This window comes from Magallana gigas, chromosome 10 (genome assembly GCF_963853765.1).
Source record: "Magallana gigas chromosome 10, xbMagGiga1.1, whole genome shotgun sequence".
Classification (NCBI taxonomy): Eukaryota; Metazoa; Mollusca; class Bivalvia; order Ostreida; family Ostreidae; genus Magallana; species Magallana gigas.
The window spans coordinates 11,328,298-11,354,846 of record NC_088862.1 but is presented as its reverse complement, the minus strand read 5'-3'; the positions used below and the strand labels follow the sequence as shown (position 1 = coordinate 11,354,846).

Below are 26,549 nucleotides of genomic sequence, written 5' to 3'. Positions count from 1 at the left end.
CTGCCTTTTTTCTTTCTTTATTTGAATTCATTTATATGTCAGCACATATAAAGAACGGAGTTCAGCACTTGTCAGTATATTTGTATAAAACACCACTTAAAAAGATGGGGCAATGGCTTTTATGATATTTTAACTTAATTTTTTTTAAGCAATTATGTATTGAGCTCTCATTATATTTCAGCAGAAGAATAGTTTTTTTAAACATGATACCACATCTCCCCATGATGAGAGGCTTAACCCCTGCTACAGATGTTAAATTATGATTTTTTTTCAAAAGACAGCTTTATGGTCTTCTTAGATATCAAGATTGTAAACATTAGCACTATAACACCATTTTGCGTTTGGAACTTCTACCCTGAAATTCATGAAATTAACAATTTTAGTAGAAAACTTTATAGCATTTCAAAATGTGCGGTCGTTTTTTAGTAGAATTAAAGACGAAGATTTTTTAACATTAGATTTATTAACACATGTACAATATGACCATTTTGGCCCTGATATTCCAGATGTGCAAAAGTAGAGAAGAGCTTAGCAAAATTGTAAAATTTTGACCATTTTTTAACCCTGCTCTTGTGCCCATGTGGGCAAGAGTTATGACATTTATAGTTTATGTTCTCCTTACCCCCAAATTACACCATATCAAATTTAAAAGATTTCAAGAACAAGTTAAAACTGTCAAATGTTGACACACGACGACGGACAAAAAATCAATTGCAATCGGTTACCTAAGTTTAAAAAAAAAATGGTGCACATACTTTCCATTTGCGTCAACCCCATTCGTTTACTTTGAAATTGCAAATTTATAATCGTAATGAAAAAATACTAGCTCTATTGAATCTCCAAAGTGTGTTATTCTATACAACCAAGCCTAAAAAGAGCAAATATATCATATAATAATTTTCAAAGTTGCTTAGATTCTATCTAATTTTCTCTCTTTTACATTCTCTCTGAAAATCAAGCCTTGAAAAGATTCACCAAGAGAGGAAAGATCCCCTATGTACAGTTCATAACATTTGTAAGGTGTTATCCTAAATTAAGATATTAAGCAAGCCATCTTCTTTAGATCTAACTTTAATCGTTAATGAAAGCTGGTACCCATATACTTGTGTATACATAAAATTCTATAAAAACGGCTATTTACAGTTCCTTCTAGGCCATAGGTGAGAGATAAGAATACAAATGGACCTTAAAACACTTTTGACATCTTAGCAATAATTTTTTTCACCAAAAATTTATCTAAAAATTTGTTCTTTTGTTTCTTGCTTTGTCTTTTTTGCTTGGAGAATGGACACATGCGGAACAGATAATACAACGTGTGAGTAAAAAAAAAGTATTTTGTAGACACTTTAAAGATTCTGATAGGAGCTGTGCACATAAAATATTTTTTTCTTTTTTTTATTCATTGTCCAAAGACAGTAATTGTTATAGGATAAAAGCGAGAACAATGGAACACAATAATACGAAAGATATCTGCAGGGCCACTACCGAGTTGGTGTATTCTGAAAAATAAACAACAAAACAACAATTAGGAATTTTGAATTACAAAATAACAAATATAGTTTTGTAAGCAAACATAAGCAAGCATTAGTAGTTGAATTCTAAATATTTTTTTTTTCATGTTTAGTGGTTGAGTGGATTAACTATAAACAAAGAGTAGTGTGATATATTTCATTAAGAAACTGATCTTAGTTTCAACTTCAGTTAAAATGAGAGGGAAATATATTTGCAACAACACATTACACCATTAAAACTTTTCCCGAAGGAAACAAAAACCAGCTGACTTTCCTTTCCTCCTCCTTTTCACAAGTTAAAAATGCATCATCTTATTTTTATTTTATAGTTATCTCTCTTCGTTCTCATCTACCTTTCAACAATTCTTATCAGCTTAAACTTATATAAAAGTGTTCCCCACAGTTCGATGGAGGAACAAAATAGAGTATTTAGCCACATTTCATTCATTTTAAAACACCAATAAAGGTCAAAAATGTGTTTATCAAGCATCGCTGCATTAAGTCAAATACTGCCAGAGTTTAGTTGCCATAATGAAAAGGGAAATAACTTTGGCCTTGTCTCACCTTGTGGAATGCTAAGCCGGAACTCTCTTGTCTGGAACAAAGGGTCGTTGTAGATAACACTGAGCGATGTTTTAAAATATTCCGCCGTCACCTGCAGAATCTCCAGTGTTGTTTCTATCTTGGAATTAGTAATTTCCTACTCAAAATATTTGAATTTTATTTAAAGTAAACCATACAATCTAAATCAAAACATAAATGAAAGCGATACTGTAAACTTCAGTGTATAATTACACCGGTAAATACTCAAAAATAAGCATGCTTATTTACATATATTTTCTTTAAAAAAAAATAATTTTATAGAGAAACTATTTACTAATATAAAATTAATCAAAGATGTGAATATTATTAACAGGCCAAATCAAATGTGTTCACAGCAATCTATATCATCAGTGTTTCAAAAAAGAAGCAATTATATTAATGAGTTCATTATTAAATTTTCATTTTGTGTTTTCTAGAGTTATTTATCCTGTTTATCCAAAAGCAACATTAATATTGGGAAAGCTTCAGGAGTTATTTATCATGTGTACTTGTCTTAGCCTTCAGGAGTCAAGCCTTCAGCTACATTGATACTGTTATAACTATCGGAGTTGTGAATTCTGTACACTTGCCTTGCTCTTAAGGCTACATTTATATTGTTATAACTTCATGAGTTTTCACCCTGTTCACTTGACTTACTCCTCAGGTACATTGATATTGTTATAGCTAAAGAAGTTACCTATCCTGTTTACCTGATTTACTCTACAAGCTACATTGATATTGTTATAGCTAGATGAGTTATCTATCCTGTTTACTTGACTCACCCTTCAAGCTGCAATGATATTGTTATAGCTACAGGAGTTATATATCCTGTTAACTTGACTTACCCTGCAGGCTACATTGATATTGTTATAGCTGCCGAGACTATAATCTTCACCAGTGTCCCCTCTCTTCCACTTTATCTTGTTACAAGCAATACCCTCAAGATTGTACACTTCACATACAATCTTGTGTCGCTTGTTGTTTACAATAGCAGAAGAATTGGTGCATTTGAACTTAAGATCCCCTATAAAGATCACAAATTCAATCAACAGTTGTTGTTTTTTTCTTGCATATTAAGCTGAGTACAGGTATTGTCTTAAAATTTCTAATGGCATGCAAGACTTTTTGTTTTCTGATGGAAGTATCAAATTTGTATGAAATAGAATTTTGTGAAATATTTCTGTGGAAAGCATTGAGTTTCAATTATCAAAAAAAACACAAATAACCATGCATTTTATTATTCCTACTCCAGAAATTAAATTGAATATCTGATAAAATGTGATGTAATCTTTGTAAAATCACTGTAACTTGGTCTTGTTTTTTTAATACTAAAAAAATTACAATAATAATTTTGCACTCCCTTTACTATTGCTCCTTCTTCTCTGTCGTTTACATTACGAGATGCATTCACAATTTTATAAATACAATCGCTCCCATCAAAATTTGTAAAAGTTAAAATTATAAGCTAAATTAAAATGCGTGTAAATTGTATGATGATCCTCATATATTAAAAACTGCAAGTGTTTTGTTGGCATATCAACAATAATTTATATGTAATTTGTTGACGTTCGTCATTAGGTATGATGGCAGACCAATTTTCATGTCATAACACTAGTAAAACTTTAAAAAAATGGAGAATGATGAATATCTCGTACAACTCAATAATTAAACAAAAGTTAGCTTACCTTGTCTGACAAGAACTTGATAGGTGCGTTGCATTTCTGAGTTGGGTACACCATCAACTTCTGCACTACACATCACATTAACTTTGCTGTTGCCTGTACAAAGAACTATATATGATAAGAGTTAAATTTGGCCCCCATAATTCGTCATTTTTTAAGTGTTTCGGGTACAATAAAATGTTAACTAATTTTTTAGAAGAGTTGATATAAAATATATTTTTCATCTATTTATTTGATTTATGTGCACTCACTGTCAGTATATGACGTCAGAAATGACGCCATTTCTATAATTCAATCAAAATCAGCCAAAAATTGACATTTTTCTTATCTATTTACGAATGGGAAACATAGAGCGCATGCATGAACAAGGAAAATTTTTTTGTCACTTATTAGTCTTGGCTAGATACATCTCTTATTAAAATATTTTATTTGTTCAAGAATGCGCTCTATGTTTTCGGAAGGAAAAACTGTTTGAAAACAAGCTGTTTTACGCTAAAAATGCAAAAATGGCGGGAAAAGGTTGTCTTTACAATGTCATATTTCTAAATTGTGGGCACTTGAACCAAAATGAATATTATGTAAACACATCACATACATATCTGTACTAAGAAAACAAAGAATGATAGTGAAATGATGATGTTCATTTTAGGGGGCCATTTTAGGCCCTTATCATATATAGTCCTTTAGCATTCAAATATCTATCCAAAGTTACTATTCATTGCAACCATTGCAAATATTCAAGCAGACTTTGATTCAATTTATTTGAAAAATAGGAAACAATCAGAACACTTCTATAACAATATCTATCAAATGTTACAGTATCAGTATTATATTGATAATTAAAAGTAATTTTTGATATGATATGTCAGTACTAGAGACTTATTTTACAAATTATTAACAAAAAATACACACATTTAGCAAATATACTAAATTTTCTGTCATTTATAAAGTGATCTTTTTTTTATTTTATGCAAGTTATTTATTCTGAAATTATACCGTATTCTACCGCATATTGCAAGAATATGAAATCATAAGCATTGTCCTTTTGGTATAATTCAGTTTATAAATGTCAGCTTTTCATGGAGTCTAAGGTATACAAAAACCTTTCTTAGTAACTGTAACTTTGATTATAACAGTGCAAACTGCTGGTACTAGAAACTCGAAATGGTAATTTAGTCTGACTTCAGAAATAATACCACAAGACAAATGACCCAACCAATCGGACTGGCTAGTAAACATTCTTCATACCCTGTCTTATTTCACACCCCCTCTCCTTCACAGAACAAACCAACATAAATGTAACTTTGCAAAAGAAAAGGGAGAGCACCTCGACCAGGACAAAACATATAGTTAATTTTAACTGATTAGTAAGCATCCCTTTACATCTAACCAATTCACAATCATAAAGATACATGATGATACTGACTTCTGAAATCTGTTTCTTCGGCAACAAACTCTGTGCCCATCTTGTCGTCCAAGTCAAATTTCCTTCCATTCATAAGATCGCTGTCCATCATAATGCGGACGTTTGCGGAGGGTTTGCTGCCATTTACCTGACAGGTAGGGGCATATCTGCCAGGGAAGACCTGCAGTGGGTGAAGAGCCTCAGTGTTTTCATCGGTCAGAGCGAACTCAATGCTTTGGTCAAACTTGAACCTCATACTCTTGATAGGCTCTGTATAAGTGAGAGTATTAAAATACAGTGGAATTACTCGTAATTAGCTATTTAACGGTAACAGAAAATACAATATATTATTCATGGAACTAGTACTATATGATCAGAAAATTGAAAGTACAACATTACTAATGGAAGTACCCTTTATGCGCTTTAAAAAAGTCAAAGTAGAACATTACTAATGGAAGTACTCTTGAAAGGCTCTAAAGGTGATGGCACTACCAGTATTTTACTCATTGAACTACTCTTAATGGAATTTATAACAGCGATTGTACAATAATACAAATGAAAGTCAAACTTAAATATTATGATCTTGATAGGCTCTGTGATGAAATTGGGGGAGGAACGGTAGTTCACTGTACACATAAAATATAATCAGTATAGTTAGCATAGCAAGTTTCACGGTAAAATTACTAAAGCTTAATGGTATCAGCAACAAAATAAATCAATTGATTTGACCATTAATAGAGTAGATCTTGCTTAAACAGTTCTTTAATCCTCCCTCCTAAATCATATTGGGTCTGTTAGATTGTTTAAGTTTTTTAGCATTAAAGTTTTAAAAACAATTACTTATTCACTCCTAAATAAACATTCAGCCCCATATTTTGGCCCCACATTTACATAAAGGGTCATGATCTGATCAAAATATCGCATGTAAGGATTCTTCTGATAAGTCTCTTCCTACCGATAGGTTTGGTAAAAGTTTTATTTTGTTCCCTTTATGTCTATGTAAAAATTCACTCCATCCCATCCCCTTTCGTGACCTTATTCTACGCCTGGGTATCATGATTTAAACAAGCTAATCTACTCTTTCTAAGGATGTCTCCATACAAGTAATAGCATTTCGGGCCCAATTTTTTTGGAAAGACCTTTTTTTAGAAACTCTGATTGTGAGACATAATGTGAATGTAAAATCTCATCCTCCCCCTTGTGACGTCACTCTGCCCTCAGGGCTCATGATTTGATCAAAATGTGATCTTTGATTTGCTTCAGCAACTCCGATGTCACTACACTTTGTGTAAAGACATCAAATTTTTGGAGCGAATGAAAGATCTTTTTCAGACTGGCTTGGATATACACTGCTTCATAATTCTAGCTATTCAAAAGAAATTATTTTTGAGAAGATTTTTTAAATGCTTCCTTCTCAATAATTCTAAATGCGATTACCTTGAAAGAGGTTTTTTTTTAAAATTTGAATCCCTTTTACCCATAGATGCTTTATACCACGTGTGGATTAAATTTGCCACTTGGTTCTTGAGAAATTAAAACGAGTGGCAAATTAACAGACAGTCCGACAACGCGGCTATGTTAAGGCTGCCCGATTAATTTCACAGCGATATGTAGAAAGTCACTTGTCTGTACTTCATAAGATATGACGTCATAGTTAACTTTGACGTCACGATCTGCATTCCTTTCGATCGTTCTTAGGGAATGTATCGTAACGTAATAAGTGATATTCATTGTGCATAATAAAACCGCTTCATTCCTTTACATAGACACTGTTGTAAATACTAGTGATACTAAATTCAATATCACCGATATGGAGTATTAAAAAATCAACAGTTTTAAAGCTACGTAATAGGTAAATAACTATTCATAAACTAATGATTTTGAGACTCCCCCTGTTACGTGTAATCTAATGAATGGTGATATGTATGTGCATATAAAAACGGCTTGGCACAAATGAAAGATAAAAACAATCTTAGTATATTTTACGTGAAATCGGGAGAGAAAATAAGTACCAATGTGAATCTTGCTGGGGGAAACCTACCGATTGACCCGATTTTGTGTAAATCGAGCCTAAAAGGTGAAAATGTGCCTAACTTCGGTGGCGGTGCGAAATGTTTTGACAATATTTCAAATAAACGAAATATTTATATGAACCCCCAGCAAGAACTGTAAAATACATTACTTATCGAAGGATTTTCCAGAAAAATATTTTTGATTTAATGTCATTATTCACTTGTGCCGATGCGATTTTTATAGATTATTTACCGTGTTAGAATACACCCATCACGTGCTTACGAAAAATATATGACGTCACAAAAATACATCAAATATAGTGTTGGGTGTCACTGTTAACTTATGTAATAAAAGTTTAAAGAAACTCACTCGGTTACTTAAAGCATTTTTCGATAATTAAAATAGTATCATTTTTCGATATATATTTAGCTTCGGACAGCCTTAACATAGCCGCGAAACAGAAAAACTGACGAACGCTGGACAGCATGTGATCAAAAGTGAGCTAAATACAAATATCAAACATTATATTGCTTTACAACTTTTTTTACAAATATATGCTAGTCAAATACATTTCACTTCTTTTATCAATTACAATTTTACTTTCTTTGTTTAATATATTCAGTTTATCAGCACAGATGTTAAATCAACATTGGGAACTAGAAAAAGGAATCTAGAAAATGATTTATGTCATGTAAATCTCGTGCTGTATGGATTAATTTGGGTCTACGATGTGAAATGGCACTTCGCAATAAACAAATATTGAATCCACTTAGAATAAGTTGCAACCTTTTTATATGAGTATTATATCAGTTATCTACCTCTGAGTTGTATAGGCACAGACTTCATGGCCAAAAGATCACCCCTGACTTTCGTTTTATTCTTCCAGAACTTCTCATACACCACACAGGATAGGTTACCTTCATCTGTTTTCTGAACATCTCCAAATATAAAATATGATAACAACTGTTTATGCTTTCGGGGCATACTTAAGAAAAATGTCATTAGATTACCGTAGAATGTGTTTAAACAGAAAATATACATGTATAAACTTAGGTATTGTTTTAATTTATCTCTGGATAAAATATGAAACAGGTAAAAAAAAATACGGTAAAATGAACGCTCTCGTGTTTTACGATTCTTTTCAACCTGAAAACTACATTTTTTCAAAGCACTGGTCTGACACTGATAGAAGAATGGTAAATCAACACTTACTGGTTAATGTGATTTCCAAGCTGATGTTGTACATCTGTGGTAACCGAACGTTACAAAAATATCTCAAGGTGAGTTCAGAAGACAGAAACACACATAGATTGGTCAATTGTTGAGAGTTGTGGTACCACATGACCTCCAGGTTGCTAATAATGTCGAGAGCTTCTACATCAGGGATATTGCAGTACGCCACATAACTATCCCCAGGATTTACCCAGGTGGATTGAGACCATACCTTAAAAGTGTACTCGGACCTAACTAGTCCTGAGTGAAAAATTGATTTAATATTTTTTGATTTTAAAAACCAATTTTTGAAATTGGATAGAAAATGTCTGTCAACGTTATTATGAGACTAACATTAATAAAGGAATCGACTTACGTAACAGTACAATTTGATTTTAAACATTACAGAGGTCAAACAGCCTTTATATTTTTTTTTTATACAAACACGAACTGAGAGTAAAAGTATAAGTGATGAAATTAATAGCTACTCAACTTTGCGGTTTATAAAAAGGTGAACTTTCTTAATAATGTTTAAGTCGTATAAATTGATTGACAATTAAATTAATTTTTTAGTCAAGTGTATTAATATCTTTTTGTTATCAAAATACGAAATAGGAAGAAAATTGTTGACTATGCGTAGCCATCAGATTTTTATATTTGCAGAAATATGATCGTATATTCTCTAAATTACAAAAATATTCATACCTAAAACAATGCTTGAAAATATAATTGTCATTTATAATTTGGACATCATATCTTAAAATCGAAGGTGCATCAAAATAAAATAAAAATCGTATACCGATGAAAATCTATATACATAATAATGCTATGTTCAGGGGAATTAATCTTAATTTTTTAATGAATCCATGTTACCAATCTCCATTCGTAATACTTCAAATATATGGTGCATTTTAATATTTTGAGATGGCCCTTACTTAAACCCAGACGGTAGAATTTAGTCTTTTTTATATATGAGGTAGAAAATTATGATATTAACCACATATCATAATTTGAGAAAATCTGCTTCGAATTGCGGAAAATGATAATTTCCTAAACATTCCTACGCGGGGTGTTAAGGAAGCATACGGAATCTAAGTTACATGTAATTCCGTGAAATATCAAATCTTAGTTATCATGTACATATTAAAGTATCTAAGCAACGAAACGTAGACCAAAAACAAATAAAAAATACTGAAGACATTTTTTTTCAGAAATTAGCTTGTATTACGTAGATTCACACATTGATGACGTCATGACTAAAAGTTGAATGTTGTGTGAATTTGATCGGAAAGCATTGTAAACATATTCAAAGTATAACTAATCTAAGAACTCTAATAAAGTGTTGTAGTGTGATTTATTGAGAATTGAAGAAAAGAATACTGGGAGAGATGTTAGTTTTATCAATCATTCGATAAAAGGTACGTGAATTTTCTTTTATTTCTCGGCTAGGCTTTCCCTTGCCGTTGTTTACGACATAAAAATCCGACTATAGAACAACACTACCGTATATATTGAACTTGAAATTTTATACGTATCGATATCGTTAGTTTGATCAATGCTTTAATTGAAAAGTGCTGTTAGAATCCCATGTTGTGTGTTGTTTTAATGCAACATACCGTTTTCCGTGCAAACTTTATGAAAGTTGGGAAGGTTTCACAAGATCCGGATGAACAACTATTTAATTAAGAGGAACATAAATTCTAGCAGCGGTTTTGATTAAACGTAGATGGTTTGCCGTCACTTGGTATGTTATTTTTATTTTGGAAACCGAGGGGTAGTGTTGTTTTATCTCATTTTATGTTAAGAAATATATGGAAGCTATTTATAGTTGTAACGAGATAATGCACCAATGTGGCAGTAATGAACTACCTGATTTTATTGCACTGACATCTATTTTAAAGGATAATAATAATTTGTTGATCTTATTCAAAATACTTATTTAATTTCACGATTTTGAATATAACAGTCAAAATAAGACGTTAAATTGCCAATATGCTTCCTTAACATCCCTGCGTATTGTAGATGTACCTGTATTTTGAGATGGTCCCTAAAAAGAACCAGACGGTCGGTTTTCTCAAAACTTTGCAAAAAAAAAATACGGTTGGAGTAAATTACACATGATTAAAAAAAGTTTTGCTATTGTAGTTTTTCCACAAAAAAAAAAAAACAAACAAATCGGCCTCCTTAACACTAAATAATTAAAAAGGTAAACTAAGGACATTCTGACCTGACTCTGAGGAGATGAATATATTCAGTTTCTTCCATCGAAAAACATGTATCAAACAATCTTCAAGTGTATTTCTAATTTGAACTTTGAACCACTTTTGGCCATTCACAAGGATCTTATTCCATTGACTGGGAGCAAGATCCTGCGTAAAATGTTCCCATTTCCTTTAAAACAGTAAACTCCTCTCTATTTTTTACAACAAACTGTGATGTTGACTTTTTGATGAATACAAAGTTTATCACCCTTTTTCAAAAATTTAAGAAACTTGAAACACAAAATTATTTTATGTTTTTAGGGAATCACAAATTAGCTCATTTTAAGATTTCTGAAATTATAGAATGAAAATCTATGAAAACGCTTTTGTTATGTTATAAAGGAAATTTTTAAAAAATATTTATTCAATGTTGAAGAGATATTATAACAAAATGTCACATTTGAATTTTATCTCATTTTTATCAGTCACTGGTAAAACCTTATCCGAAATGTTGCTTTACATGTATCAATAAAATGTGATCACAGGATGAATGGCCATCTTTAAGTTCTCCTTAAAGATAGCTTAAAGATGCTTAAAGGTAGCTTAAAGACGATCTTTAAGCCACCTTTAAGCTACCTTTAAGCTATATGTGTTGCTTAAAGATGGCTTAAAGAAAGCGTAAAGATGGCTTAAAGGCAGCTTAAAGACTATCTTTAAGCCACCTTTAAGGACAACTTATAGGTCCTTAATGTCCAAACTTCTTTAAGCCACCTTTAAGCCACCTTTAAGCTACCTTTAAGCCACCTTTAAGCCATTAAAAAAAAACTATTTCAATATTGTGCTTAATTTCCAACAAAATGTATTAACTTTATGAAAGAAAAGGTATTAAAACGGTTTTTGTTCTAGAAAGAAAAATGAAAAAAAAACAACAACAAAAAACCGGCCACGGCGAGAATTGAACCCGGGACCCTTAGTTTACTAGCATCACCACACTTCCTCTGCGCCACGGCAACTTACATATATATGAGCGTTTTTATATCCTATATATCAGTGGATATTGAATCACTGTATTGAATGTGTTTACTTGAAAAGATTTTGACAAACCATTCAGTTTGTAACAATCAATTATATCTAATTTATAAATTACATACATGCGTGTATTTAGAATGAAATACGGAACTTGGTCTTCAGTGAACAAAAATATATTATACCTAAATGGAAACCGTTAGGTTCACTATAGTAGGCTTTCTTAGTTAATAAATTTAAACCGAGTAGATATACGTTTATCTAATTTATAGCTATAAAAATGTAAGAAAGAAAATGAAATCATTTCTTTTATGAAATGCATTGATTCTATTAGGGTATTTGTTCAATTTCCCGCAATTTCCCGGTTTTCATGATCGCGGCGCCGTTCCAATATGTTTAAATATTTACATGTAATTGTATGTACATGATTTTTAAACTATCAATTCTATAACAAACAAAATTACCAATTACCGGTGACGTATTTACTGCATGTGGCAATTGCAAATGACTTGTATATACAATTGTATGATGTGCCAGGCCTGGTATATTTGACATATTTACCCTTATACATATATTTAAATAATCAACCCCTATTTATGATCACCGGTACATTAATTAATTAGCCTCAAGATTTTACTCTTACATACATGTATCGTTAATTTGTAGACGTAACATCTTTGAAACCCAGAGCTAGGAAATAATACTTTGAAAATGAATTACAAATGTAAATTAACTTTTATTCACTAGACTTATCGTATACTCGTACATACTAAGATTCAACGCCTTTAGAAACCCTGACGTGCACCTGGGCACACGACACACCTGTTGTGTATATCTTGTATATTCTGTGTTAGTTCCAGGGGTTTTCTTAAGTTGGACAAACAATAGACTTTAATTAGATATACACAAACATGCACCTGGGCACACGACACAACTGTTGTGTATATCTTGTATATTCTGTGTTAGTTCCAGGGGTTTTCTTAAGTTGGACAAACAATAGACTCTAATTAGATATACACAAACGAACAAAACTATGTCTAGACAAACAAAGCAGTAATATCCTGCCCGATATAACAAAGGCAGTTTCAGAGTCTTTTCATCTTTAACATGTATCTAGCAGATCTAGAGTTAGAAATAATGAAAATTGAAATAAAAAATACAAACCTTAAACCGATTATCAAATTAAATCATGCATTTATGGTTCATTATCTTTATTTTGTTTAATAACCGGAAGAACAGAGAGAGAGAGAGAGAGAGAGAGAGAGAGAGAGAGAGAGAGAGAGAGAGAGAGAGAGAGAGAGAGAGAGAGATTTTTCACCGATTAATTTATAATAGGAAACAAACATACTTTAATTAGTTTTATGCACATATTAAGATACAGAGACTGCGCTCATCCCTGCAATAATTTTGAAACCCCCAAAAAATTATAAAGAATTTTATAACGGCAATCTGTGTCCATCGGAGCGGTGCTGATGATAGTGATCTGTGTTTAATGGAGCGACGATTAAAACCGCCTGGAACACCCCCCCCCCCCTTCCTTTGAAATTATATTATCACTCGGATGACCCCCTCCCATCTCTATAAAAGAGCTTTTGCATTTAATATATGTTTTTATTGTTCAGCTTGATCAATATTGACTTAAAGGCCACTTAAAGACAGTGTAAAGGCAGTGTAAAGAGAGCGTAAATGCCACTTAAAGATGCTTAAAGATGGCTTATAGGTGGCTTAAAGGTGGCTTAAAGAAGTTTGGACATTAAGGACCTATAAGCACTTGCTTAAAGGTGACTTAAAGGCGGCTTAAAGGTTGTATAGCCTTTAAGCTCCTTTAAGTCACCTTTAAGCCACCTTTAAGGACTTGCTTAAAGATGCTTTTTCGCCCTGTGTGATAAAATGGTTTGAATAAAAATATTACAAAATGTCTTACCGTGCATAAACATGTAAATAAGAAATCCCATCGTTATTTGCTGTTTTTCCATTGTCAATTTCGTAACACATCTACTGAATATTAAATTCCATGTAACACCACCATCGCTATTACTAAATGAAAGGAAGTTAAAATATAAATACAATCTTTAATATCGGAAGTTCAACTGTATAACAAATGCTCACTTCATATAATAAAAAGTTATAGTAAAAAATATGTATCCTATAATTTACATGCACAAGTATAAACTTAGTATATCATTTTAAAGACCAAAAACCCTGCGTTCTGTTAGTTGTAACATATTTGTACACAATCCCGTAAGTTTACAAATTTTAAAGGTGTCCAAGATAGCTCAAATTATATAAAAAGAAACGGAAATGATTAAGGAATTGTCTTGATATTTTAGGTTAAAGGTACTGTTATGGTTAAGGTACAATGCTTTTTGTGCAAGTAAAAGTGGACATGGTTATCAAATGTAATTTAAACATTCTGAAAGTTCTATGTTCGTGCGACACTAATGAAGACCCATATTAAGATTACTATTCTATAACAAACAGAACAGATATCAATAAAAAATAATTGCAGTTTTGATCTGTTAACCACTGAATTAAATAAAGACTAAATTGAAATTACAAATTGTGAAATATTAATTGCCAGATGTTATAATTTTTTAGTACATTTGATATATAGCGGACATGCGTATCACATTAATGTTCAAAACCTTCCATTAAAGATCTGAATTGATGGAACAATGAAGACTCGGCAAACATTAAACAAATATCTAAATTAGTAGTGTCTGTTTTTGGAAACCCTTCTTAATATTAAATTTGACCACTTCCGCAACAAACACTTTGTTCGTTTTCTAGGGTTATATAAATATGGTACAAAATGATTTGAACGTTGAATCTTGTCATACATATTACATGATATAAAAAGAAGATTGACGTTTGAGAAAATCCTAGATTTATTGAATGAATTTATTATAGACCAAGAAAAAACCTTTGAAAAATGACAGTCACTAAGGGTGCACAGTGCACCTTAAATGGGGATCTATGAGATAACTTTTTGCAATGTATTTTCAATACTAGTAATTATTTTTTTAAAAAATCCAACTTAATTCGTTTGTTTGATGGTTTGTTCCCAATTTTATTACAATTTTGAAACCAGATTAGTCAATATATTTCATCTTGTTGTGCTGCTGGTCAAGGCAAAGATAAAGCTAAAACCAAAATATACGCCGTATTATATTTGTTGATAATTACAATGTAACAAAAAGCATAGCATAAAATATGATTCGAAAAAAACTTCATTTTGACCACCATTTAGTTTAATAACATTCCTTTAAAGAATATACGTGATTTCTTACTGAATTATTTCGTAAGACCACATATCCTGCACTAGTCTACACCGTAGTTAGAACCACCAATATTAGTTTAATAACATTCCTTTAAAGAATATACGTGATTTCTTACTGAATTATTTCGTAAGACCACATATCCTGCATAAGTCTACACCATAGTTAGAACATAAGTTTTTATTCTGATTGAACGTCGTCTTCGGGAATGGGATAGAGATATATTATCCATAAGCTGTTTTTACAAGCAAACACTTATAAACATATCATAGGTGCTTGAGAACAGGACCAACCCCCTTTCCCCCACCCACACACCCACCCACCCCAGTATCTAAATCTACTGAACCTTTACTTATTTTTAAATTATCTTTTTCATTTCTTTGACATATTTATTATGTAATGTACATAATCATTACAAAAAAAATTAAAACAAACATTTAAAAAAAAAAAACACATTCCCTAGGCCTCTATATATATTTCAACAATGTTGCTATCTTCGTCCACCAGCCGAGAGGTACTGTCAATGAATATTTGTTAAAATGTGCTATGAATCTACATCTAGATTTTGTAATGTTAAGAAGAAAGGTTCCTTTTCATGTTGTTTAAGAATCTTCTGGCCAGAAAACTATTTCCTTTTTTTGAAATTTTCGTTTTATCGTAAAGATGAACTTTTTTAATGTTTTCTATAGACACTATACAGCACTCTTGTAAGGAAAAAAGGTACTGTATTTGTCAACAGAATCATTTGTGTGTATTACTAATTACTTTTTACATGGAAATGTCTGATTACGCTTATGATTTGGCCTTAATTTTAAATTTGTAAGAAATGTTAAAAATGTAGTATTATTTGTGAGTATCTTCTGATGGAATAGTATTTAAGTTTTTACTTTCTCTGTGCAACTTTATCATTGCTATTTATGTGTAAGGAATCTTTAGAATAGGATTTTTTAAGATTATTTCCATGAGGAAACGGTATTCCTATTGCGCAGCTTTATCATTATTTGAATTTCCTTCTTTTTCTTCTAAACGTATAACATGTGTAAAGTGTTCGTTCATAGGATGACTATCGAGGACCAGACTGTTTTTGTATCATGGCTTCGACATGTTGTTACTGAGCATGAGACGTTTTCTCTCCAATCCTTCACCTAATCGCTACTGTGCTTATCAATGCATTCCACTCTTCTCCCAACTACATCCTTATTGAGTTCATCCCCGAACAAATATAGGAGCGGCTAGACTTCAAGGAAATTGAAATAAAACTTCGCATTGTATACTTTATAAACGTTTCACGTTTTAAGAATAAGAATTATCTTTATAAGAGAGTTCATAAATGCTACGACCGACCAAGCTTTTGAAGGGAAATCTGCATGTAATTACCAGCTCTTGATATAGCACTTGTTCCGAGGAAATAGCAACTTGTAGACTTTACACAGTGTAGTTTATAAACCTTTCCCTGTCCATGACTAAGAGGAGTTTTTTTTTAAAGAGAGATCATCATTGACAAGCCCTTACTTCCTTAGTAAAATCTTAAGATGCAGGCAATTTTTCTGATGTTACTCTGTCTACATCGGTATGTTGTCTTAATTTCACACTTCTCCTTACATGTATGAAGGTACAGTTGTACATGTATTCACGAGACAGAGGGGATGTGTGATCTATTTTGTTTGTAGAAATATAAATAACAGGGCTCCATTGAGGGGGGGCATTGTAATAAAAATCGCCCACTGTTAATGAATACCCTTTACACAGAAAGAGTGGATTAAAATGTCCTTATGTCTCAAAAATGAGTTCAGGTTGATGCATTGCAAAGAAACTGTTTGTAGTGAAATCTGCAGTTAATTACCAACTCTTGATATAGCACTCGGTGGTCCATGGACAAAGCAACTTATGGACTTTACACTGTAAACTTTATTAACTTTTCCCTTTTCATGACTAAGAAATATCGTTTATAAGAGAGATTATTACTGCCAAACCCTTACTTCCGTTGTGAAATCTTAGGTGTAGGCAATTCTTCTGATGTTACTTTGTGTCTATATCGGAATATTGTCTTTAATATGCACTCCTACTTATATGCATAAAGATACATGTATTCACGAATAATGTGAGAATAATGAGGGAATAATGTGGCCATTTTATTTGGTGGGAGGGAAGGATGAAGCAAATAACATGGCTACACATATAATAGGGGGATAAAAACTATGTACTAAAAATAGTCTACAGTCAATGAGTATTTTACACATTTGAAAAGTAGGTCAGAGTGTCCTTGTGTCTCAATAGTGAGCTGATGGCCATGCTTTACAAAGGAGCTGTCTGTGTAATGACATTCCTTATTGTTAAGATCTAGTAAAATAACGGATTCTATCGATTTTGGAAATTTAAAATATGGATTCCTTAAATGATGTTTCTAAGAATATGTTGATTTTTATCAGTTTTAATGGGATTAATCATAAGATAAACATGGTGAAAGTTTGTACTTTATGCTGTCATTTTCGATTAAATATGAAGGAAACTGGCTACATATGTACACATCTCGGATTTTTTTTGTTCTTTATGTATAATTCCAATAGACTGAAAATATTTATTTCTATGTCGTAAGTTCTTTTGTAAGACGCAGCCCAGGTTTATTTTGCATATTTCTGCGTAACGTATGTCTAGTTCGTAGATTGTTTTTAACATTCGGGGAAAAGGTACTTACGTTATTTTGTTTAAAATAAAATGCAAGAGCTACGATATTGAAATAGCAAGGTTATAAACATTTTATGCAATGTACAATTAATGGGATGCGGATTTAAAGATATTTCTTCATTTTTACAGTATTCCTCATTTGATTGTCTTTATACATGTATGATTGATATTTTGTGGCTGAAAATGGAGTTTGAGCATGGGTTCTTTAGAATTGACAATAATGATTTTTTTTGAAGATGTTAATAAAGTAGATGGTGTGTGAGAGGATATATAAAGGATATTGTGTCAGTGAAGATCTCCTGGCCCTTCATAGGGTCGATAGAGGTTATTAAAGTGAAGGCAAAAATAACTGCTAATCAAAATATACATCTGACTTAAATATATTACAATATTAGTTATGGACTACATGTATGTAATATCTCCCCTAGAAAGCTCATTTAGACTTGCTCCATTAGTAATGCCTTAAGTAGTTAAATATTATCACCATAACATAGACTATTAAGATCATGGTTTTCTCGTTTAATTCAAGCAGAGACCATACTTTCATTTAGGATATCAATGAGGTCTTTCGTCGGACACAATTCCTGTCAGGTGACGGACAGTTACACTTAACACAACTGTTGCTAAAAGCATTTATTATATGTATGAGGATATCTCCATTTAATTTTCCAAATTGAAAACTGTTTCTTGACATGGAGTAAATTACAAAAGAGACTTAACACAGCAGCCATGTTCTGATGTCATCAAAAATACAAAATAAAAAACAAGTTTTTAAAGATTTTTAAAGAGCAGTTTTTATTATAGAAAGATGAGTTTAGAAAGCGTTTTGAACATTGTTGCAAAAACATTACATTATATGCTTACAAATTGAATATGCAAGTTTGTTCCTTTATCTCAAACTTGACTGGGCAAAGATACCGAGAAAGCTTTGCTTTCAAGATATAAAGTTTGATATTAAGTCATGTGGACGTACAATACATGACTTTCCCAATCACTGTATTTATAACAAAATAGCAGTGAGATTGATGGAATATATTAATGCAAGGAATGTCTGCATCGCTGCTGCCGAGTTGCTGTATTCTAAAAAATAAACAACAACATTACAACAGAATAACAATGAGAAATATCGAATTAAAAAATAATAAGAATAACTAGAGAGACCAACTAATGCCAAAAAGAGGTTTCTCAAACACCGCCGCATTTTTATAACATATTGGAAATCGAAAAAAAACTCTGGTCTTATATCACCCTCTGTAATGCTTAGGTGGTACTCTATTTATCTGGGACAGAGAACCATTGTGTATAACATTGAACGGTGTCTTAAAACATTCCGCCGTCACCTGCAGAATCTCCAGCGTCGTTTCTATCGTGGAATTGGTTACTTCCTTCTCAAAATATATTTATCAAGTATAAACCATGCGATCTTTAAAGGGGCATGGTCACACTTTTGGTCAAATTTTATTTTCCTATTTTCATTGTTTTTAATGCTTTAGAAATGCATTTCTAATGATCAACCAAAGTTTGAGTGTCAGTCGTAAAGTAATAAGCGAGATACAGAGCTCACAATTCTCTGTCATGTAAACATAGCTCGTGCCTTGTTTATGTTTACATTGATTCAATATACCGGTAATAGTTCATATTCAAGCTGATGTCACTCTGTTCTAATTTGTTTTCAGCATGAATAAATAGTCCCTAGCATTTATCACATTCATTTTGTGTCCGACGATGGAATTTGTACTTCAACATTCAAACACGTAAACAAAGCGTTGTTTACATGACAAAGAAATGTTACCTATGTATCTCTCTTATTACCCGACGACTGACAGTAAAATTTTAGTAGACTATTAGAAATGCCTCAATACAACAATGTAAACGGTAAAAACGGAAAAATAATTTTTGACCAAAATCGTGACCATGCCCCTTTAACGGAGCTAAAATTAAAACGACACTGTTAACTTAGGAGTATAATCACGCTACAATAACACTGGTAAACACCAATAAACATCCTTGCTTTCATATATTTTCTTTCAAAAAATTATCAATATAGGGCATGGGACTTCACCAAAATCATCCACGGTAACAGAATTTTGTACATGTATCATCCTAGTTTAAAAAAGGAAGTAATTAAGATAATTGTATTTATTGTAAAAATTTTCACTGAGTGTTTGCTTGAGCTATTTATCCTATTTGCTTTACGTGACCGAAAGCTACGTTAATATTGGTATAGCTTCAGCAATTATCTACCCCGTTCACTTGACGTACCCTACGGGTCAAATACATTATTTTCACCTTGTGCTAATTGACCACGCAATCAGTTCCATTGTAAAAGTGCATGTATTCATTTCTTCAAAAGTTCCCAGTGCTGGTAAATGCGCAAAATTAGGGCATAGATGGAAGGAAGAAGGTTTGTAAAATACTAGCTTGAGAAAAATTGGAAAATCATTTATCTTTTAAGGCGCAATAAAAAGGGTTTTAAGAAGCCTTTGTTACAAATTTTTAGAAATGATGGTTGAAATTGAAATAGTTGGGGTCATTGTAGGGATCATATCAGTTCCCTCTCAATTGATTTTCTTTTACTTTAGATATGTTGTTTGACTAATATTCTCCTGTTATTCTGCCAAACATGAATTGTTTAAAGCCGGTGAAATTATTTTAGATATGATTTCTTGTTGTATAAAGAATTGATAGAAAAACATAACTGTGGTCTGTGTCCTACAAGCTGTATCAATATTTTTATACCTTCAGTAGTTATCTATCCTGTTCACTTGACTTACCCTTCAGGCAACATTGATGTTGCTATAGCTACCGGAATTAATCAAAGTACTGAAATACTGAAAGCCGGACTCATTTGGTGTGTCTTTATGCATATTGTGTAGTAACGACCGAAAATATCTCTCTCTCTTTCCTCTTTCTCTCTCTCTCTCTCTCTCTCTCTCTCTCTCTCTCTCTCTCTCTCTCATGCTTTTAATGTCAGCAAAGCGTCAGAGAGCGACAAAATTTTGTAAGCGGCTATAAACAAAAATATTTCTGTCTAGTAGAAAAAATTTCAACAGTTGCTGCCTTGAATTTTTCAACAAGCGTTATAATTTCAACAAGCGTTATATATTCAATCCCCCATTTCTTCAACGCGAAGCAAAGTAGTTCAAGGAAATTCATGCGCATTGTATTTGTCCAAAATGCAAAGTCTTGTTTTTAAAACACATTATAAATAAGAGAAGAGGCCCATGCGGCCACATCGCTCACCTGAGCAAGAATGGGCGTTCAAAAGATATTGTGCCATATGGTCCATCGGTAGAAAAACAAAAAATAAATATTGTAAAGTATTCAAATTTTACACTTATTTTTGCATACACGTAATCTTTGACATTGAACCTTCATGAAATACTATTTTTTACAAGAATAAGAAAATCATACGCAAGATATAAAACTAAACATTTGGTAGGGGTACACTGTTAAGTTGTTAACTTCCAATTCCCTATATTTTCGTTCCGCCCCCTCCCCTACTTTGTAAAGTGATCAAAATATATGAGAGCATAAAGGTACATTTTTTTCATCAACTACTTACATGTACTAGTTATTGTATTTAAAAATATATATATATAATAGTTATTGTTTTTTATTTTAAAAATACTACATGTATAGATGTGAAAAAGAAAATTGTACCTCAATGTGCTCAATTCCTCAAATTAAAAACATTCAAAAATATAATTTGTTTTCTACATTATAATTAAATGACTGTTATTTACCTCGCGTACAAACCAGGATAATTTTCCGCTGTGATATTTTCTTAGGAATTGCAATAATGACTTTATCCCCGCAACAGAAATGTGTCAGAACTATGGAAACTGTTTTAAAGATGTCGTTTTTATTTACTCGTGTCTGAAAATCTATCAAAATTGATGTAGATTTCACATTAGTTATTGTATAAAGAGGGAGCCCCAGAGAGTAGGTATATACAGAATATCATTCTTTTATTTTGTTTGTACAAGTATTTAACATACTCTAATTCATATAGAATTTGTATGTTCAACCAAAATTTCAGCTTCAATCGTAGAATTATAAGCAAGATACAGAGCTCACAGTTCGCCTAGGTTTGAGTCATATTTTTTTCACATGAGTTTATTACATTCAGCTTAAGATTTTTAACTTGGTATTTCCTATTCAGCATTTAAAATGACAAAAAATGGCCTAGCTAAGATTTTGAATTCTTTTATTCACTCAAGACCATTTCTCTGGTATTTGAGGTTCAAAATCAGTTTTATACCAATGAACACAAACACAGTCAAGGATCACATGTACAGTAGGAGTAATAATGACGAAAAAAGGTTTAGTTTACAATACAATAAGTTGTTAAAGTTGGTTTCTGGAAGAACAGACTTTGAAAATTTTCTTGATAAATATTGACCAATTTTTTTACTTTTTTAATCTTTAGATTTTAAGATCTGTGTACAAACATAGAATTGTGAGCAAATCTCTGTATCTTGCTTATTATTCGAAGTTTAACACTCAAATATGGTTAGTAAATAGAAATTGTAAACAATTAAACACAAGAAACATGCACTATAACAAATAAAGAACACAATCTATTTTTTCGAAATGAATCATATATATACATGTATATAACTACATATTTCCGTCAGCGATATTAAACTCTATTTAAACTGAATAAACTCGAGAAAATGCCGAGCATCTCAACAAAACCTATTGCATTAATCTACCATTACGCAAAAGATAATGCCGAATTACCGATAGAATGAATTGTATTTCAGTACTTTTTTGATACATCAGATTTGGCTTAATTTGCGCAGGTAAACAGTTAACTGTTTGATTTACCGAAGTCTCTGTTTGATTTGATACGTAAAAATCACGAAATACAGACGATAGTTCCCAGGTTACAAAGCATAAATAATGAAAACGAAACGAAAATCAGAATAAGCTAACACCAACGTCATGTGTGAAAACTGTCAACGCATTGAAATATTTACCCTCAATTTACTTCACAAAATCGGCACCAATATATTTTTCATACGCGAACTGTTGCATAGCAAGCAAATTCATCATAGTCAGATCGACCCTTTTTCGTATAATGTCATGGCTGCTTTAAACAAAGAACCTCGTTTTAGAAGTATGGAATACGAGTCTTGGTAAAATGGGTATGCAAACCAGGGCCGTGGTAAAATAAAAGCCGGGGCAGATCGGCAATCGTCAATTCCAAATACGCATTATTTTGCAGCAATATTTACAGCGAATACAAATATACTGGTCCATCAAATATCCTGAAATTTTAATGAGATTGGCAGATTAATACCTGCCAATCTGTTGTTTTGCTCAGGCTAAGTCTTGCCTACCCATTTCACCGTATGCCGAACCCGAAGCTATTAAACTGATTGAAACACGGCTTTCCTTTATTATTATTTTCGTAATAACTCAGATTTGAAACAGAATTAGCACTTAATTTTTGCAATTTATATTTTCCTTCCTATTAGGATAATTTATGCTAAACTACGTTGAATTGGACTCGGTAGTTCAATGAGAGAAGAAGTTCAAAATGTAAAAAAGTTTACAGACGGACAGACAGACGGACGGACAGACGGACGACGGACAAAATGTGATCAGAATAGCTCACTTGAGCTTTCAGCTCAGGTGAGCTAAAAACTAGACAAGAGGCCCAGGAACCACATCGCTCACCTGAGCAACAATAGCCTAACTCTGATCAAATTAGCATTACAGTATCAAAATAAAAATATCTTGACAACTAAGTACAGTTGATCTTGTTTAAAAAGTTTAAAATCTACCAATTTTTATCCACATAATTTTTTGGGGTAAATATAATACCAAGCCCCTTTTGTTGTTGTATCTGTAAGAAGATTTTTCTCTCTTCCTTTATACCCCCCCCCCCCCAATTTTGTGGCTCCACTTTTCTCTAGGGAATCATGGTTTCGTCAAACTTTAATCTGTACAGCATGTGCTTTCACACAAGTTACTGCTTTTTGGACTTAAAACTTTACCAGAATATTTTTAAAGATTTTCTCTATACATTCCTATATAAGAATTTATCCGGCCATTGCGGCCCCGCCTTACCCCCAGGGACAATGATTTAACAAACTTGAATTTACACTATACCTGAAGAAGCCTCCAACAAGTTTAAGCTTTTCCTGCCTAATAGGTTTTTAGAACAGGATTTTTTAAGATTTTCTCAATATATTCCTATGTAAAAATTCACCCCCTTATCATGGCCCTGACCTACTCCCAGGGACCATGACTTGAACAAACTTGAATCTAGACTATCTAAAGATGCTTCCACGCCAATTTGAGCTTTCCTGGCCTAAAAGTTTTTAAAAGAAGATTTTTAAAGATTGTCCCTATATATTCCTATGTAAAAATCTACCCCCCCCCCCCCACCCCATTGTGGCCCTGTCCTCCCCAAGAGACTATGAATTGAACCAACTAAACTTTACACTACCTGAGGATGCTTCCACTCTAATTTGAGCTTTCCTGGTCTAAAAGTTTTTAGAAGAAGATTTTTAAAGATTGTCTCTATATATTCCTATGTAAAATTCCATTCCCCCATTGTGGCCCCGCCCTACCCCCAGGGACCATGATTTGAACAAACATTAATCTAAACTATCTGAGGATGCTTCCAGTCAAATTTGAGCTTTCCTGGCCTAATAGTTTTTGAGAAGATTTTTATAAAGATTTTCTCAATATATTCCGATGTAAAAATCCATTCCCCCCATTGTGGCCCCACCCTACCCCCAGGGACTATGATTTGAACAAACTTGAATATACACTACCCGAGGATGCTTCCACTCTAATTTGAGCTTTTCTGGCCTAACAGTGTTTGAGAATAAGATTTTTAAAGATTTTCTCCATATATTCCCATCTAAAGACTATTTCTCCCATTGTGGCCCCGCCCTACCCCCGGGGCCAATGATTTGAACAAACTTGAATTTACACTACCTGAGGATGCCTCCACACAAGTTTAAGCTTTTCTGGCCAAATAGGTTTTGAAAAGAAGATCTATAAAGATTTTCTCTATACATTCTTATATAAAAATCCATTCCCCCATTGTGGCTCCATCCTACCCCCGGGGACCATGATTTGAAGAAACTTGAATTTACATTACATAAGAATGCTTCTATACAAGTTACAGCTTTTCTGGTCTTATAGTTTTTTAGAAGAAGATTTTTGAAAAATACCAACAAATTTTCAATAATTATAAATTATCTCCCCTCTAAAGAGGGCGTATCCCTTCATTTGAACAAACTTGAATCCCCTTGACACAGTGATTCTTTGTGCCAAGTTTGGTTGAAGTCTGCCCAGTGGTTCTGGAGAAGAAGATGGACACATTTTGATGAGAAGCTCACTTGAGCTTTCAGCTCAGGTGAGCTAAAAAGATAGACAATTCTCTCAAAATTAAAAAAAAAAAGAAACAAAATACCAACACTTTTGACAAAACGTGGCTCTCTGTGTAACTAATTGGTATAGCGGAAGCTTTTACTTTGACGCTGTTTGATTTTTTGTTTACTTTTGAAGTTGTGCTATTTATAGTAACATTGGCGATTTGCCTGTCTATAACCAGGACTCTGCTTTCAGCAGAGCCTGGCTAAAAATCATGTTTACTTGACTTACCTTAAAAGCTACATTGATATTGTAATGAAAATTCCTTTGATTATGTAAATAGAGCAATCAGGGTCAATCAAATATATTCAATCATAAGCTATTCCTTGGGTGTGGTTAACTGTCTCAAACGTTTTGATGACCCTGCGATGAGTCAGCAGAATTGACGTAAGATATAAATAGGAAGCGCGTCTGCGTATAGTAGTTAGTCTGCTGATAGACGCAGAGGAGAGAAGACCTCAGAAAGCAGAGATACAGCGATAATAGTAGGTACGGTTTATGTTTCATTTACGGGACCCCAAAATACTGCGGGTGGACCATTTGAAACATTACGGTATATCATATAGTCCGGGAGCATAGGCTCAGAAATAAATAAGTTCGGACTAGGTTCAGAACAGGGTCTGAAACGGTGGTCTGAAACAGTGGTTTCAGACCAAGTGTTGTACAAGGATAGCTGAAGGAAAATAATTAGTTATAAATCAGTTAGAATCATCGTGTTTGATTTAATTTGATGAAAAGTGTTTAAGAGTTGATTTTACTCCAATCATTAAAAAACGTAGGAAACGTTTAGGGGAAATTATTATCCGTGGTTTGAACCCACATTACACGTTACAATATTGTTATAGCTGCCAGGAGTATAATCTTCACCAGTGTCCCCTCTCTTCCACATAATTGTGTTACAAGAAATGCCTCCAGTATCGTACACTTCACCCGTAACCATGTGTCGCTTGTTGTTAACAAAAGCAGAGAAATTGGTACACTTGAATTTAAGATCTCCTATGAAGGAAACAGAATCAGTGAACAGATTTGTTTTCTTAAAGCTAGGCATAATTTAAAAGCTTTTAATGCATGACTTTTGCTAATGATAGTGAAGTTTGTTTTTAGCAATTCTGGGGGAAAATCAATGCGTTTCAGGTACAACACAACACAAATAACAATCTTTATTATCATTCTTAGTTCAGAAGTTAAACAGAATGTCTGAAAAACAAAATGTGAAATAATCTTTTTATAATCAATGTATCTGCGTCTTGTTTTTTTTAATGCTGCGAAATTAACAACATTTTAATTTTTGCACTCATTTTACACTTCTTGTTCTATTTTGTTTACATCACCAGATGCATTCATAACTTTATATTTACATCCATTAAGTATGATTCCCTCTATTTCCTTCGGAATTTTTTTTTTTATATACCATTCATTGATTCCTTATAAACAAGTACATAATAACATATCAGAAAATAGCATATGGTGAAAACAGATTTACAATATATATCAGGTTTTTATAAACTAAAAATGTACACTGTATATGTATATGAGATAATCAGAAAAAAGAA

General features: G+C 32.5%; 2 protein-coding genes and 1 long non-coding RNA gene across 4 annotated transcripts in view; all 3 read right to left on the bottom strand.

Annotated features, from left to right (window-relative positions):
- The window catches only part of LOC136272470 (uncharacterized), a 148,955-nt gene that overhangs the window by 9,546 nt on the left and 112,860 nt on the right, over window positions 1–26,549 (bottom strand). The gene's annotated exons all lie outside the window — the stretch shown is intronic.
- On the bottom strand, window positions 1,056–13,713 carry LOC105345224 (uncharacterized). Of its 2 annotated transcripts, XM_066074100.1 has the most exons (9): window positions 13,557–13,685; window positions 10,633–10,796; window positions 8,406–8,666; window positions 8,012–8,131; window positions 5,202–5,450; window positions 3,779–3,871; window positions 2,939–3,117; window positions 2,076–2,211; window positions 1,056–1,499 (listed from the first exon to the last, which is right to left on the bottom strand). In XM_066074100.1, exons 1-9 carry the CDS (start codon window positions 13,625–13,627, stop codon window positions 1,423–1,425), a joined length of 1,350 nt encoding a protein of 449 aa, XP_065930172.1. In that variant the 5' UTR covers window positions 13,628–13,685; the 3' UTR covers window positions 1,056–1,422. The 2 variants fall into 2 exon arrangements, with proteins under 2 accessions (XP_065930172.1, XP_034309372.2); XM_034453481.2 differs by lacking the exon at window positions 10,633–10,796 and having other exon boundaries at window positions 13,557–13,713.
- LOC117683709 (uncharacterized) overlaps window positions 18,402–26,549 on the bottom strand; it is a 165,436-nt gene continuing 157,288 nt past the window's right edge. The window contains exons 10-11 of the mRNA XM_066074099.1: window positions 18,844–18,980; window positions 18,402–18,675 (exon numbers count right to left, since the gene is read on the bottom strand). Coding sequence (XP_065930171.1) covers window positions 18,555–18,675; window positions 18,844–18,980 — 258 coding nt within the window. The 3' untranslated portion in view covers window positions 18,402–18,554. The remainder of the gene's footprint in view (window positions 18,676–18,843; window positions 18,981–26,549) is intronic.

Excerpts from the sequence above, each read along its gene's own strand:
- LOC105345224 (XM_066074100.1), bottom strand. The coding sequence starts at position 13,627 with ATGTGTTACGAAATTGACAATGGAAAAACAGCAAATAACGATGGGATT. Across the intron at positions 10,797-13,556 it reads TATTTACATGTTTATGCACG|GAAATGGGAACATTTTACGC; the intron begins GTAAGACATTTT and ends ACTGTTTTAAAG. Across the intron at positions 8,667-10,632 it reads ATTCATCTCCTCAGAGTCAG|GACTAGTTAGGTCCGAGTAC; the intron begins GTCAGAATGTCC and ends TTTTTCACTCAG.